Below are 16,635 nucleotides of genomic sequence, written 5' to 3'. Positions count from 1 at the left end.
CCCTACCAACAGTTCACAATATTTATATGGGGAACTGCCAGTGTGGCATGTACAAGCACACTGCTGTAAATTCACTTTTGGTCACATGCATACACCTCCTGTACAATGTGTTGTCATGCGTTGTTGACTACAGGATGATGACTACACTAGCAGTGTTGTTGTGACTTGTGATACAGGAAATTTTGTGTATTATAGTTAATTAAAATTAATTTTGCACTTTGAACAGTACACAGAGAAAATACCATTTTACAAAATAATATATACTAATCTGCTGTTTATAACAATAATTGTTTAATTAATTTTTTTCTTCACAACTTAGCTGTAAATCTGATTTTTACCATGTTTGCACACTAGTCCATTTTGCATCATGCAAAATATCTGCTCTGATGATCAATGCATAAAATGTGTTTATTATGTTGACATTATGCTCAATGTTTTGTCTACCTATTTTATGCACAATGGCAGCTGGCATAATCAACGCAGGCTTAGCAGTCAATTTTGGTGTTTGGATAATCAAACATTCGGATAATTGACTCTCCACTGTATAGAAAATTCTGTAACTTTCCATAATATCTGATTTAATTCATTCCACACAACTGTCTTAAAGATTGATATACTCTAATAGAACAGTCACCACATGTTGAAATATGCCAACAGAACATTCACAGATACTCCAATAGAGCAGTCAATTTTTATATCAGCATATTTAAAGCATAATTTATAATGGGACACAACTCGGCATAATGAAATTTTGGAGCATTGCTCAAATTCTCAAAAGCATAATAGGCTTAGGCCTATTGGCTGCTTAATTAGAGCATTTTGTCAAAAGCGTATGCTTTATTAGAGTAGTTGAACAAAGCTGTGAATAATAAATCAACGGATGTTTGATATTGCATACTATTCAATTATACAAACATTCCTCCCCCTTGTTAATTCGGATAATCAACTCTACTGTAATATGTAGCTATGTTGTTGTACCCATAACAACAAGAGAAAAAATGCCTTTTGAAAAGATTTATCGCTATTCAGTTAGTGTTCACTAGAAAATAATACATACAGTACTACACATCTCACAGTAATACTGTTCACAATATGGTGTATAGTGTTATGTTATTGGACTGATCCCTTAAGGTGACCAGCACAAGTTACATGATGAGTCTTAAGATGATGTCTTGTGATGTTGTTCCATTGTCCTTTTGTTGATGTGTTCACAATAGTGAGACATTTCGTGGCTACAAAGACACAAACAACAGTAACAACATGAAACACAAGAGCTGTTGTGTACTTTACTGACATGTGAAATTGTGACTGAATCTGTGAAAATCTGACATAATCTCACAAACCTAAATTTTACAGTATAAAGGATTTACAATGGGTGAAAACATGCATATTTTGTCAATCTTTTTTATCATGAAGAAAGGGTGTAATGATATTATCTCTTTTGCCTATTCAAGAGGAGTTCAAAAATTTTATTTAGTAGTTCCGGACTTCTGGTATATAAATAGTTACATGTGCTTGTGTACATCTCATCAGGGCGATAGTATGCAACCAATGATCTTTCTTCTTGTACATAGTAAAGAAAGGAAAAGCTAACATGCAATCGATTCCCGGCCCTATTCATGGCAAACACGATGGTGAAAATTTCCATGTCACCACATTCGTAAGTTACAACCATTTGTGACTTGATTTGCAAAAAAGGTACCTTTTCCACACATTTTACAAAATAACAAACAAAATAATGTAACACTTGACTCCTTATACTGGTTAACTTCCTCTTAGTATCACGAGATATCATATAGTGGATTTTACCGTGAAGATTTTTTATTTTCACGAACAGCGGCTAGCCATGGTTGTACTTATTTCATCTCACGCGTTTCCAACTTTTTGTGTCTTCTTGCTCTGTAACTTGATACGTATTATTGTGCCACCATGAAAGGAAAACAAACTGCATATACTTGAGAGGGCGCACAGTAAGTTGTTAAGTCGTCACGTAGTGGCACACATCCCCACTTTTATATAATGCAAGTAAGTTCGTCGCCAATAATGACAGGAGTCCAAAATGTCTTTAAAAATGTGGTAGCCATGTATATAACTGCTTAACAATGCTCTCCTCTTTCAATGCATTTCTAGTATTCGAAATGATTCGAAAAAAGAGGATTTTAATTTTTGCGGATAGCTGTGTTCGTGGAAATTTGTGTCATGCTTTTAAGAGATTCATGATAAATTATTATAGGCGCAGTAAAAATCCGCAATACAGTACTATAGCTATACACGCATAGAAATTTTCAGGCAATTATATGCAGTGATCAAAAAGTTATGAAACTTCAGAGTTCAAAAATGGGTCAAACTTTGTGTGTGAAAAAAGGTACCTTTTCACAAATCTGGTCACATTTTAACAAGCACCTACAATTTATTTCATTTGTTGTACAAATCAATCTTGCCATTTTGTAGGGCTGTAACTCCAAAATTTATTGGCATATGAAGCTGAAACTTTGCTAGAGCATACACTTGGCTAATGATTATGTTGGGTTTTCACAGATCCAGTCACATTTTGATGGGTAAAAAAAAAACAAACAGAAAATTAAAAACAATACTATTCCAGCTGTACAAATGTGTCATTAGTGAGTTGTCATAATTCAGGTGACCAAGTGTATATATATATAATGGGACCATAGACAAGTGTCCAATTATCAAGGTGTCCATTCTATGAGGTTCTGGACTATCTCTTTCATCACCACATTCACCCATCAAAATATTCCACACCATACAGTATTCACTACACAATCACTTGGTGTACTCACTTGTCCTGTACCACTGATATGATGGGGTGATGGCTCTCACTGATCATCCTCCATAACAACTGGACTAGTACCAGATGGGAATATCATGTCCCTACATGATATACACATGAATATGTACTATCGTACACAACGTATACAGATCAATGAAGTACCACACGTCCATCAAAAGAGTAAGAGTTGTGATCAGTTCCTACTAACACTCCACTCCAGCTGATGGTGTGGTCTAGGAATCATTCCTGGTATATGGATCCACACCACATAATTTGTACCTAAGGGGAACAAGATACATATAAGTGTTTGTGTGCTCATTTTCTTCCTAAGAGAACACAACAGTAATATAGTCATGTTAGTCTATTAAGGTAACATACCATTTCCAGTAGTCAACACATGAGAGTATTGTCCATGAAATGTTCTTGTCTCACACTCTCTTGAAGGGACAAGTCTGGTCACAACAGGTACATAACACAGTGACCAATAGTGAGAGGGTTGATCACCTGATGTAGTTTGGGTGTTACTTGTGCTGGTCAGTTCAAGGGAACAGTCCAATAACATAACACTATGTACCACATTGTGAGCAGCATTCCTGGGAGATGTGATATGTAACTAACAATTGATCATATACAGTGGACCCAGTACTTACCAGTGAGGGATCTGGATGGGCTATACTAAGGTTGTAAAAGCAATCTTCACTTTTAGTAGACTGGACACACCCTTTGTGCTCCTAATGTGGTTGATTTGCTGGACACATTTCTCCACATCTCCAAAGAACTGATGATCACCATAAGCCTTATCTGACACTCCTAATGTTACTTCCTCCACTGTGTAAGCTTGTTTTAATTGTTCCAAAAATTTTAGAGTTGTTGTCTGGTCCATGTACCTATCACCATATTTGAATGTTTTTACTGAATTGCTGACTGTCAAGGAATCAGCTATTAGTAGTATATCTTGAGGTGGTTTTTTATAACTTGTGATGGTCAATTGTGTAAGCGTCTTACTGTACTCTAATAGTTTAGTGATATCTGCTACCCACTCCTTGATGTACCAATAGTGAAGTTTTAATGTTTCAATATTATCACTTTGTCTGATAGCACTCAACATCTTGTGGTTAGCTGAATCACTAGTAATACGATCAAGTTCAAGTTCAAGTTGTTTCAACACAGTGGTATTAGCTAAACTGATCACTTCATAGTCATCATCATCTAGGTAAAAACTGATAGACTTAATCTTGTTCAATGAAGCACCAATGATGGGACAAGATGATGATGTCATGTCTACCCTCCTCAATCCAATGTGTTCCATTGTTACTGTCAGTGATGATAAGATCACATGAATTCCTTCATCTTTTAGAGGATTATATGACAACTCAATACTGGTGAGTATTGGATGATCAGTTGCTATCAGTCTTCTCAGGTGGTTAGCACCAACTGCAGTGATCTTATTACCCCACAGGTCAAGGTGTTGTAGTTTGTTGTTCTTGTTCAAATGATACACTAACCTCTCCACTCCACTGTCCTTAATGTCATTATAACTAAGATCAATAGACACAATGGAGTTATTGTGATACAACATTTTGCCAATCTTTTCTGCTCCTGTAGGACCTAAGTTACACCCTCCCATTCTAAGGTCACGAATTAAAGTATTTCTAAGATCAGCAAAACAGGCAGCTCCTTCAGGACCAATATCAGTTCTACTGATGTCTAATACACTGAGAGTGTTACTACTGGTGAATAACTGGGATAGTGCCATATGTGTAGATGTTACATTTGAGTTTGGATAATCACCAGTAGAAACCATATCACTTGTTGACTGAACTTTTATCCCATTAATGCTTAGTTCAACAATAGGATACTGTGTTGACATCAACTGAACAAGTAAGGAAAATGACTGGTGCATAATACTGCAAAATGGTATATTAAGGATAAGGTTGTCATTGTTATGTTGAGATTGTCTTCTCTGTAATGATGTAACTAACAACTGAAACTGATCATCATTCCAGTTATATCTACGATGTACTTGTCTCATTGTTCCCTTGTAGTGAGTTAGAAAATAGCCAATGACATGTGCTGGATCATATACAATGTCACCATCAAGGTGGTCCCCCACTATTTGACACAATTCACTATTGTGTGCCTCATACATACAGTCCATCACATGATGTATTTTCCTCTTAGTGAGATGTGACTTCACCAGTTTATATGGTAGTGGTATACAATTTAGTACTTCTTTGTTATTCAGTCCAGTAATACCAGAATAAAATCTCCACACCATTATATAGTTATCATCATACCAGTAAGTGTTTATACACTTCAGTTGATCTTGTAGGGACAATTTGGAGATATACCATGCTGTGCAAAACTCTTGTAGTGTTTTATGGAGAAAATTATATGACTTCTCTCTGCCATACACTGAGGTACTGGGGGCAGTCACTAATAGTCCAAGATCACTTATTTTCTCTTGAGCAATACCGATACTTCGTAATTCATGAGATGAAAATATTATCTTGTTACTCTCCACACCTTTACATGCAATAACACACAACTGAGAAAACTGTTTGGCAATATCCTCTGGAAGATCATCTAATGAACGAAGTTCCTCCACTTGATCTACATTAGCTGTTCTTGTGGTGATATATCTCAGGATCAAACGTAAACACAATAAAGTGTACAATTCTGTGAGTGTCTCTGGTAATGTTGAGAAGTGAAAGAAAATGAGACACACAATTGCAACATTGATGGGAATGTGTAATATTCCCCTCACTGTCCAATTTTTATGTAACTGTGATTTCAGTTGAGATGCTAATTTTTCTCCATTATCAACACTTTCAAATGTACTTAAAATGTATTCACCTATAGAATTTTTGTTAAATCCTTCTATTTTAATAATTCTGGATGCATCACATTCCAACCTGTCACAAGCTTCTGGACGAGATGTATATATTATCGTACAATTAGGAAGGTGTTCCCTCAACTCAGTAAACACTGATGATTTGCGTAATTCATGAGGTAGTTCATCATATCCTTCAAGTATGAAACAAATTCTTTCCCCTGAATTTCTGATAATTTGTTTTTTAATATTTTCTCTCAACTCATCATCTGGGGTCAATAATAAATCATTAACTGTTTGAGCTTCTTGTATCTTTTTGGTGCGCAAGGTCAACAGAATTACTACATCATAATTTTGTAATAAACTACCTCCTGCCCAGCATTTGCAAATGTTTATGGCAAGGGTACTTTTACCCATCCCAGGGTCTCCTTTGATCACAATCACCTTTTTAATCTCTCCCTCTACATCAAGTGCTTCAGATAAAGTAACACTATCACCTCTTCTGTTCTCTGTTGATGTTGTTCTTCCTTGTCTATCAATCTTCACAAGAGTCAAACTAACATACTTTGATGATGAACAATCTAACTGCTCATCAAAACAGATCAACTCTAGTGACCTGTACCTACTCTTCAGGTACTGACAATATTTGCTCATGTGATGGCTCAAATGTGACCGGTGGGATATACCAGTAATGACTCCTACACAAACCACAATAGGTAAACTAACTTAGTATAAGTGTTTTACTTAATTGCACTGCTGCATTACAATTAACAAAAACAAAATGAATGAATTAAGTTCTTACACAGAAACAATAATAGCACAATAAGGGGCATTACATTATTATTAGGTTACTTGTAAATGAGATCATGATGTGGACTGGTGAAGGAGATGTTAACAAACCAACATGTAGTCATGTATTTATGTAGTTTAATAGTCAATGTAAACACATAAGGTTTAGTTATGTATACACACTACCATTATGTACTCTCTCTCTCTCTCTCTCTCTCTCTCTCTCTCTCTCTCTCTCTCTCTCTCTCTCTCTCTCTCTCTCTCTCTCTCTCTCTCTCTCTCTCTCTCACACGCACACACGCACATGCCAGTGGCGTAGCCAGGAAAAAAATTTTATTGAGGCAAAGCTTATACATTGACCAAATTGAGAGGGTCTGCTTCTGACTCAACTGATTCACAACATACTTTCAAGTACGAGTGGTACGGCATTTGCAGATTGACTATCTGGTTAGATGAAAGAAAGACTCTGAGCATTTTTCTATGTACCATAAGTAATGCTCCAGCTTAGTTAATGCTACAATATAGCTCCCATGCTTCAGTTATTAGACTAGTTTAGTTGCATTCAACACAACTTACTCTGGAGATATTTTGAGTGGTCAGGTCATCCACGGACTGCAATGGAGGTCATAGTCATGCACACTATACTTTTTATTGATCTGATGTGATGTTTAAGTCAGTCTTTCGTGTGATGCTCAACTGCATGTGCTAAGCATGTCAAGCTAGGGAGTCTGGGGGCATGCTCCCTCAAGCAAAATTTTGAAAATATATGTTTTGAAATAACACGTGGACTGTAACTGCTAATGCATATGATATGCATGATCAATTAGCTCAATGCAACACCATGCAGTTGACTCATTGGAACTTTTGAAAAGTAATGCAAAGGCAATTTACATAAATGTAAATGAATTAGTCCCAGCAGTGTAATGAGAACAGTGGCTATAATCTGTACTGAATGCTCTATTAGAGTATATTTAGGATGACTGCTCTATTAGAGTATCTCGATCTTTTTACAACTGAATTCAACTGAGTAGCCGAAAAGTGATCCAGCATCGTGTCACCATGGGCTCCAACCCTGCTTAGTACTACAGCCATAGATTCTATTATGAGTGGTACAGTAATGCTGTCTAGTAACGTTTGAGTAGAAAATCCGGGGTGCCAAAACTCAGGCCTGCTCAGCTTGTTGTTTACCGAGGCAGCTGCCTCGGTTGCCTCAATGGTAGCTATGCCACTGCATGCACACACACAACACACTACACACACACACACACACACACACACACACACACAGAACCAGCACTGAAACACTTGTGCACTACTCAGGTGCTAAGGTGGGTAACACATTTGTACTGAGATACATGTATTAAAGTGGTAAATACAAAAATCATACCTGTCTTCAACTTGTTCTCTATCTGACTGGATAAATAGTCCAACTGAACACTCTTGAGAGCTTCTAGTAATTGTTGCCAGCTGGCATCCTCTTGTGTGTTCAACCATTTCTCAAACACACTCTTACAACAATCCTCAACACTATGTGGGTGATCTGCTGCAATCACTTCCAATACTCGTTGGTCTATTAGAGAAGGGTCTAATAGTTGCACACCAAGATCTCTCCACTTGTCTGCTATTGATGGTACCACCTGATCATACAGGTCTCTTAAGATAGGTCGACTATTACCTGTATACATTATGATCATTAGTAAGGACTGAGTTTTACACATGCACACACACACCACACACACACATGCACACACACACACACCACACACACACACACACACACACACACACACACACACACACGCACACACACACACACACACGCACGCACGCACACATGTACATACACACAATGTGACAAGAATATGTGTGTGCACGTGGTGTGTGTATGTGAGTGTGGGGAGGGTTGGGAGAGCTAGACTACTTCAGAGCAATTTCAACCACACAGAATTATACATGTGAATGATCCAGGGGCATCATAGTAAAAGTGAAAACAATAATGCTAAGGTCAAGGTGGTTCTAGGAGATGGCCTCCAATTATTTTGAAATTACGTGGATATTTTGGGTTGTGCAAGGTACTAGTTAGTTATTTTGGGTAAACTCCAAAAAGTGTAAAGTGACATATATGGCTCTTTAATTGACCAAAGGAAATGTGGTTCTACAGTCCACAATAGGAATGGCATTAGTAAACAACTAGCTACCATATGGAGGAAATTATTGGCGCCGTTAAAATTCAGCGAATTTGGCAAATGACCATGAATTCGCCAAATTTTTCCCATGCAAATATTTTGCTAGTGAAGAAAACAGCAAACCAAGGCTCGAGCTAAACAATTTTCTACTTGACCAAGGGCTACTGGGCCAGGCATCAAACTAGAGCCAAGCCTGCCTCGACTACTTCACTAGGTAGCTAGCTGTATCCGTGACCTCACCTCAAAACGGACGTGGCAAGTAGCAAGTGCTACCATATCAAGTACGATATTCACTATTTCATAGGGTGTAGATCTACTGTCTATATAGTATTACCTTTTAGTTGATTACTGACTCCAGGCGTCAAAGAAGCATGGCACTCCAGATCCTTGCTTCAGGCACAGTGATTACCTAGTAATGTAGTTAATTAAATAAGGCGTGCGTTTTGCTAACAATTCGCCAAATTATATTTCACCAACAGTGATATTTTGGTTGATTCCCCAAATTTTTCCTCCTCCAAAGTTTCCCTCTGTACGGTAACCTGTAAGAAACCATACCATGCTCTACAGATATTGCTCTCCTGTGTTGTAAGAAGTAATAAAGTAAATCTCCTGCATCACCCTAAAACCAGCCTCACAATACCTTCATGGCACCTTAATTAGCAGGTAAGCCCAAAAGTGCCATTAGTACAACCTGACAATAAATTGCTACAAATTTATTTAGTGGAATTTTCTACGGACTGACTTAGTAATGCCTTCAGACAAGTGTAACGCTATAGGCTTGATTTTTTCACTGTTTGTTAAATCAAGCGCGGGCCCATAGCTGGCCAAAGACCAGTTGTGGGCCTGGTTTACTGAAATTGTTTTCATAAAAGTGTGTGTGTGTGTGTGTGCATGCGTGTGTGTACCTATCTATGTTTATCCGTATGCAGTATGCACCCACGTGAGCAAAATCATTATACAATGGTAAAAGCAACTTTATGTAAGAATCAAAAGTGAAATTAAGCCTGTAGTAAACTTCTGCACAGGCAAACTTTGCTCTGAGGTGGTTTCTTTTCGGCGGTCTGAAATACAGGTGTGGCGACTCTTCACAGACTTTGTGAAGTACCTTCCCTTCAGGGTTTTACAGGCATTTAACAACTAAAAAACAATGGTGTAGGCCTCGTAGACTACTAGGAATAGCCTATCCCTTCAAGTTGAAAGGAAGCATATCCCTTACGTACGCAAACAAAAATGAAGAGCAGTTTTGAGGTTTTGTCGAGAGAATTTGTGCAAAAAAACATGATAGTCAACTATAAAACAGTTTAGAAGATACTTCTGTGCGTAATATGTTGGTAAATTAACAAGCACTTCCTTAGCAGTGCATAATTAAAAGAATTACAAAAATTTCATGAATTACGAAATACAAGAATTACACACTAATAATAATGCATTATTGCACAACCAAAAACCTACTGCTCTTTGCTCGGAGGACACTATAGATTTTGTTTAGGTTTTATAATGAAGATAAGTAGGTGTAGCTAGTATGCAGTTTAGTTTCTTGTGATTAGTTTGGTAGCTTGTAATTAGCTAGTCTTTGCATTCTTTTGTGTTATTGTAGGGATGCTTTTCGAACAGTTCTTGATTCATTAAAAAAAGAAACCTATTGGTTATAACAATAAAAATAGTAATACATAGTTGGTTAATTCCAGATGAGTTACATGGCGCCTGGTTTTTAGAAGTAGCACAACATCAACTTATTTTACATTGCTTCAGCCTGACAGGTACCTTTTGGCATACTGCAGTATGTACATTAGTGTATGCTTCATGGATTTACCTGTGTCCCATATATCTTTGCTGACAGTGCAAGGTGTTGATTCACAGTAGCACCGCATGATGGCTTCCCTAAATTTGTAACAGAAATCATCTGAGTTTCTGTTGTGAATAAATTGATTGCAGAGGTCCTTCTCATTCATTTGTAACACTGAGTAATGGAATGAACATAAATGAAAATGAAGTGTAATGACCAGCGTTGAAACCGGGTTGGGTCATCCGGGTCACATTTTCTCTGGGTCATCCTGGTCCAACCCGGTTTACAAATTATCCGGGTCTGACCCGGATTGGATCACGTGAGGAACGAAATTGTTCGTTTGATGACGTGGAAACTTATAAACGCTATCGCGTAGCTCTTTTGTGAGCCACGCCCACTTATCACGTTACCAACATACGCTCAGGCACGCCCATTTATTAGTAAGTGCAGTATGTAGCACGAAACTAAGGGTATCTATGGTGAGGGGTAGCTATTGTCAGTAGGTGATGACTTTTTTTTTGGTCTTCAACCTACAACTAGGCTGAAGTTGCAATATTTACTCAACAAGAATCGAACGCTCAAGACGTAGTCTAGTTCGCTCGCTCGTTCGAGACTAGCCGAAACATAGCTCTTATCGCACGCCTCGGCTTTAATTAATCCAGGTCACATCCGGGTCAAATCCGGATTGCTATCCGGGTCAGTGGGTCATCCGGGTCAGTGGGTCATCCGGGTCAGCAGCAGTGACCCGGTTTCAACGCTGGTAATGACCACTAAGCTATTACAGTCATTAATAGTTAGACCACTCTGTAATGAGTACACAATTCTTACTTACACATTATGATTGTGCCCATGTGATCTTGGAATCAATCTAATCATTAGTAGTTGACATAAGCTCTGGGAGCATCTTTTGTTAGAAGTGGAATGCAGAGCAATAAGCCTGATGCCATCACACATTCTTTTTTCTAATGGGGGGTTCAGCAGTATTGCAAAAAAGAAAATTAGGAGGTCTCTAATCATTTTAACGAACCTCTCCAGTGGTGGTTTTAACTCCCAAAGATCAAAGGATCAGACAACAAGAAGAGATAGATAGATAGATAGATAGACAACATTTCTAGTGGAAAAATTATAGGTGCTTGTTTATTTGATAATAAGTCTTGAGTGCAACAGGCTACAGACTTGGGACTTGTGCCTTCCAATCACCATGAACTGGGACATTCATTAAGGTAAAGGTTTTACTTAACTCCTCCCATGCTATTAAGCAAGAAGGTTGTTCAAGCTAAGAAACAGTGATGATAAGGTTACGTCATACTGCAACATACAAACACACATAACTCACTGTGCTTCATGGTACAGAAAGGATACTCCTACTTTCGATGAAGAGACAAATCCATTGGTATACTAGATATTTCAATTCAAGCTTACCTTTACTAACATGTGTAAATTATTTATGTAGCACACATTTTTACCCAATGTACATTTATCTAAAAAAAATTATGTAAACAAGTCGTTTTTTTTTTTTTTTTGCTCAGCACATCACATGATATAGGATCACAACTACCAAGATAGCACCATGGCTTCAATCTCATGTGTGCCAGTGAAAGACAGTTTTTAATGTCTTGATGATTAAAGTCTAAGACAGTTTTTGAATAGAGGATATTATGCACATTTATTATTTGAACGAGAAATGATCAATATAATAAGATTAGCAGTGTGCCCAAGAATTTTTTACAGTGAATGACTATCGTAAATCCCATACAAAAGTACGGGTAGCAAATGCATTTAGGACTATAACTCGCCATATGAACTAAGGATAGGGCCAGTTATGCGCCTATCAATATAATGCCCGACTACCACGAAAGTGGGGGTTGGTGGGGGAATGGACCATTAAGTTTCTCTGAGGTGGTGGGGATTGGTCATTCAGGGCCAGAGGAGGGAAAATTGAGTTGGTCAGGCCATACACTATATGTTGAAATTGCTACTATATACATGGTGCTGCCAATGAGAGAAGAGTTACTGCACACTGTGCAAAGCACACTCTGCGAAGCACGAGCATTCTAGGGGGGTCTGGTGGCATGCCCCCACAGGAAATTTTTGAAAATTAGACACTTAGATATACAATTTTAGTGATATTTCCCTGCTAGCTATAGCTAAATAATATGCTCAAGCCTATCTGTTGCTTCTCAGACTTTCTATACTATGTATAATAGGTTGGTAATTGTAGACCTGACATACAGGGGACACAGCATGAAACTTGCTATATGACTCAGTGTATACAGTCAGGCCAGATAGTTACAGCAATTAGAAGTTCAGGGGGTCTGGGGGTACAATCCCCAGGAGCTGCAGAATTTTTGCATTCTAAAGGCTTGAAAATGCCTTAAAACTGATGGTAAATTTTAAAGTAAAAGTAAAACTAGCTAGCAACTTGCAACTTTTCTCCCAAATTTCACAGGGAACTGATGCAGCATGGCTCCCTTATAGAATATCCTACAATTAAGTTACTATTTACAACTAGGCAGCTAGCTGTATACAGTGAATTTACACAGCTACAATAAAAAGGCTACACAGCTACAATAAAAAGGCTACACAGCTACAAAAATCCAGTATACTATACTGGTTTGTATGCAACGAAGTGACCGTTACATAAATATACTGGTGGACAGTCACAAAACCAATCACTATTCAAAAATGGCGTGGTTCCACTGATGTGATGTGAGACTGAGAGTTTGCTCAGTATCTCGACAGGACAAGTGGGTAGTGGAAGAGGAGTGAATTCTACTCAAAATCTCTTCCAGATAGTGCCATGTAATATATGGGTATACAGCTTCCTGCTGTGGAATGATGCACCAAGTTTGTCACTGTCAGCCCTTTGCCCAGTAAAAGAAGCCAACAGTGAGAAGCCAACAGTGAGAAACCAAGAAATGCTAATGATTATTTTATAAAGATTGAATGTGATACAAGTGTGCTGGTTTAGAATTAATGAAGGCACCTGCTGTACACATGATAAATGCCAACTGTCAGCACACGTGATACGCAGAACCCACAATCATTTCTGCACAAAATGATGTGAATGTTATGCTGTGCTGTAAGGTAATTGGAAGTACTGTACTTGTAGTTTTGTGGGCTGAGAAGTTATAGGTAACTACTAGTGCCATGCATTTTCAATAACATTTGTTAAATGTACATATAGATATGTTCATCCATAGATTGCATGAGAGTAATATAGTTTAAGCTGGTCAACTAGTTGGTCCAGCTCCAGATTATTGGTCTGGCTCAGGCCTGACCAACCGGACCATCTCTTTCGGCCTTGGTCATTGCCCAAGAAGTACACCAATGCAGCATTTCATGGACACTAACTATCTGTTATCACTAAAACCTGCTGAACTAACTTGCAACTGGAATAGCTATACACTGTGACAGATCACATATACACGATGGGCAATTGTGCAAAGCCCAACTAACCCCAGGTTTCGCTATTGGGAGATTTGTTCGGGTTTGTGGTTTGTATCACCAGTACTTCCCCAGTAGGTGGGGAATTGTAATTTTCAGTGATGCAAATCCCCACCTTTCCCCACCTCAGCCCATACCTGTGGTAGTGGGGCTTTACATTGATAGGTGCATTACTCTGTTATACACATAAAGGAATCTATCACTCTGGAGAAACTCTCATAACCAGTCTATTCGCACTTTCTATGCATTCCTACAATACATTCGTTCACTGTCATGACATCATGTTTTTATTAGAATGTTTTCGGTCATAAAGCTATGCATATCTTCTATTAGGCCACTCCAAATAAATTCTCTGTTTCCCGTCCTGGACTCTGGCATATATGCATGCAGGCAGGCAATCCATTTCCATTATTTCATTATAATGTTGACAACTTTTTCAAGCCATTATTTGCCTAGAAAAACCATAAAAAACTGCATAAAAGCATGCTTAAGCTCGTTCCTTCCTTTTTAAGTTGCAAAATAGCACAAACATGAATTAGAAGTCTGTGCCGAAGTGATAGCACTGTTGACACATGAGCCGACACTGTCTCAAGACAGCTTTTACTGAATCTGTCAGTATGCAAGAATAACCGGAAAATAATGGAAGAATACAGCATAATGTACTAATTAAGAGCTGACAGTAACTAGATGTGGGCGGTGGACGGGAAATAGAGAATTTCTTTGGAGTAGCCTTAGTTGTGGGCACCAGCATGAAGTCTTTATAAAGGTAGTGACTAAAAGCGGTGGACAAATTTCATCATCATGACTTAGTTCATGACTAGTGAGGCCTACACTAGAATGTGTATGATACTATATGAACTGGATGGAAGAAACTTGGTCAAATTTCAAACAATCAATTAGGCCATACCTATTTGATCTTATGTTGCGCGGGCCCGACCGACTGCATTTTTCTTCAAATGAAATAATTTTGAAAAGCACGTATGCGGATCATGTGTTCTTAATTAAAGACAACACATCATCAACACCCTCGTGATATAGTCCAAAAGGGACCATTGAAGATTGTCCAATGCTCTAAAATTGTAGAATGCGATGGGAAAGCTCTTTTGGAGATTTATGTTTAAATCTGATGCTACTAGAAGAGTATGAACTGTATGATTTTTAACTGTGCATGTATTATGATTATGATTAAAGTATCTGGTAAAGGCAGAGCCTGTATACCAGAAGGCCTTATAAAGGCCTAAGATGTTTATATTAACTGCACTAAGTACGTTTGAAAAGGTGGAGAAAGAAGAAAAAATCCATGACTGGACCTGGGCAGCCTCGAACCTGCAGCCATCCGATTAATGCTCGAACGCTTTGTATTATTATAGCTACATTCATTATTTGCATTTTGTATGCTTGTGTTTAAAATTTTCATTTTCTAATCCAACAAGTGAATGTGTTACAGTATAATACTCTCAATAGCACCTTGACGTATTAATTTGAAATACGTCAAGCGATTAGCCAATAGAATTAGTATTACACTTAAGGTCCCTTAACAAAAACCTGTAATACTGATTTGATTGGCTAGAATAGTGTGGTGTGTTTCTAATAGAAGTAAATGTCTGACTTGACAACTAGTGTCACCATAGTGATAGATGCCCCGTGGCATAGCAATAATACGGTTGCTAGGGTAAACGTCACTTTGAGACCATAGCAATGGTTGTTAAGTGTGATTGGTCTTTTGCATTGGTTATTTTTAGAATTTCTGTTGCCTAGTAACAGTTGCTATGGTTGTTGGATTAATTTGCAATAGGACGGCTGGCTGTGGTATTCAGGATTAATAGTTCTCGCATTGTAAATAGTCTCGCGTGCCAGACGGTTTGTGTGGGGGGCGGCAAATAAACCGTCTGGTCACTGTTGCACACATTCCGGGACCACTGCCGGAATGTTGGCAGAGCCAATCAGATCGCTTCGCGCACTCTGTGACAAAACAACCACTAATAATTCAAATTCTTAGTGTAATAAAGAACTGAATCTCGGCTACAGATCACTTTTTCGAAAGTTTAACAACGCCATGGGCTTAGGATCTTTGTTTCCCTAGTACAGGGCTCTTAAAAGCATACGTATAAGAACGATCGTGGTTCGCTACGGATTTGTGAAATGACAGAATTGTCAAGGAAGACGTTCAGCAATGTTTCGAATACGTCACCAGGACATTACCAGTACAATTATTGTCTTAGTCTGCTCAAAGAGGTGATTGGAACGATTATTGCATCATCCTTGGCGCAAAACAATGCCGTGATGTAATCTAATTGCATTCCAGTGAGTTCACGGAAAGTGTGCAACAGTGACCAGACGGTTTATTTGCCGCCCCCACACAAACCGTCTGGCACGCGAGACTACATTGTAAACAGGAAGTAACTCCTTCCTGTTTACAATGCTCGCACTATTAATCCCGAATACCACAGCCATCCATCCTATTACATATACAAACCGACCTACCTACCCAAATTTAAAATAATTTTGCCCGATCAAATAGGTATGGCCTTATAGGTAAGTTGCAACTCACTTTTCTTTCTCTTTTGAACAACCTCCTGTACATCAGGTTGGATAGTTCTTTTAGGAGGACGGTCTTCGTGATCCATTTAATGTTGACGATCAGTTCTCAGATCCTCGCCTGATCAGTTTGATAGTATACGTAGTTCAGCAGAATCGATTGTGGGTTTACTCCTCTGTAGCGTCTCGCCTGGCATGCCTGGCGTCTCATGTTCATTCACTAGTGATATTAGACGGAGTATTACTTAGTGATTGTTACTGGTAC

General features: G+C 38.4%; 1 protein-coding gene across 2 annotated transcripts; it reads right to left on the bottom strand.

Moving 5' to 3' along the window:
• Nucleotides 1-999: 999 nt before the first annotated feature.
• Nucleotides 1,000-16,516, bottom strand: LOC136266885 (NACHT, LRR and PYD domains-containing protein 3-like). 2 transcript variants are annotated; one of them, XM_066061909.1, is made up of 8 exons: nucleotides 16,384-16,516; nucleotides 7,801-8,088; nucleotides 3,442-6,322; nucleotides 3,296-3,384; nucleotides 3,170-3,243; nucleotides 2,954-3,070; nucleotides 2,802-2,892; nucleotides 1,000-1,232 (listed from the first exon to the last, which is right to left on the bottom strand). In XM_066061909.1, the coding sequence occupies exons 1-3, from the start codon at nucleotides 16,457-16,459 to the stop codon at nucleotides 3,462-3,464; spliced, it is 3,225 nt and encodes a 1,074-aa protein (XP_065917981.1). In that variant the 5' UTR covers nucleotides 16,460-16,516; the 3' UTR covers nucleotides 1,000-1,232; nucleotides 2,802-2,892; nucleotides 2,954-3,070; nucleotides 3,170-3,243; nucleotides 3,296-3,384; nucleotides 3,442-3,461. The 2 variants fall into 2 exon arrangements, with proteins under 2 accessions (XP_065917981.1, XP_065917980.1); XM_066061908.1 differs by having other exon boundaries at nucleotides 2,802-3,070.
• Between the last annotated feature and the right edge of the window lie 119 nt (nucleotides 16,517-16,635).

This window comes from Dysidea avara, chromosome 9 (assembly GCF_963678975.1).
Source record: "Dysidea avara chromosome 9, odDysAvar1.4, whole genome shotgun sequence".
NCBI lineage: Eukaryota > Metazoa > Porifera > Demospongiae > Dictyoceratida > Dysideidae > Dysidea > Dysidea avara.
This window is presented reverse-complemented; position numbering and strand designations above follow the sequence as displayed.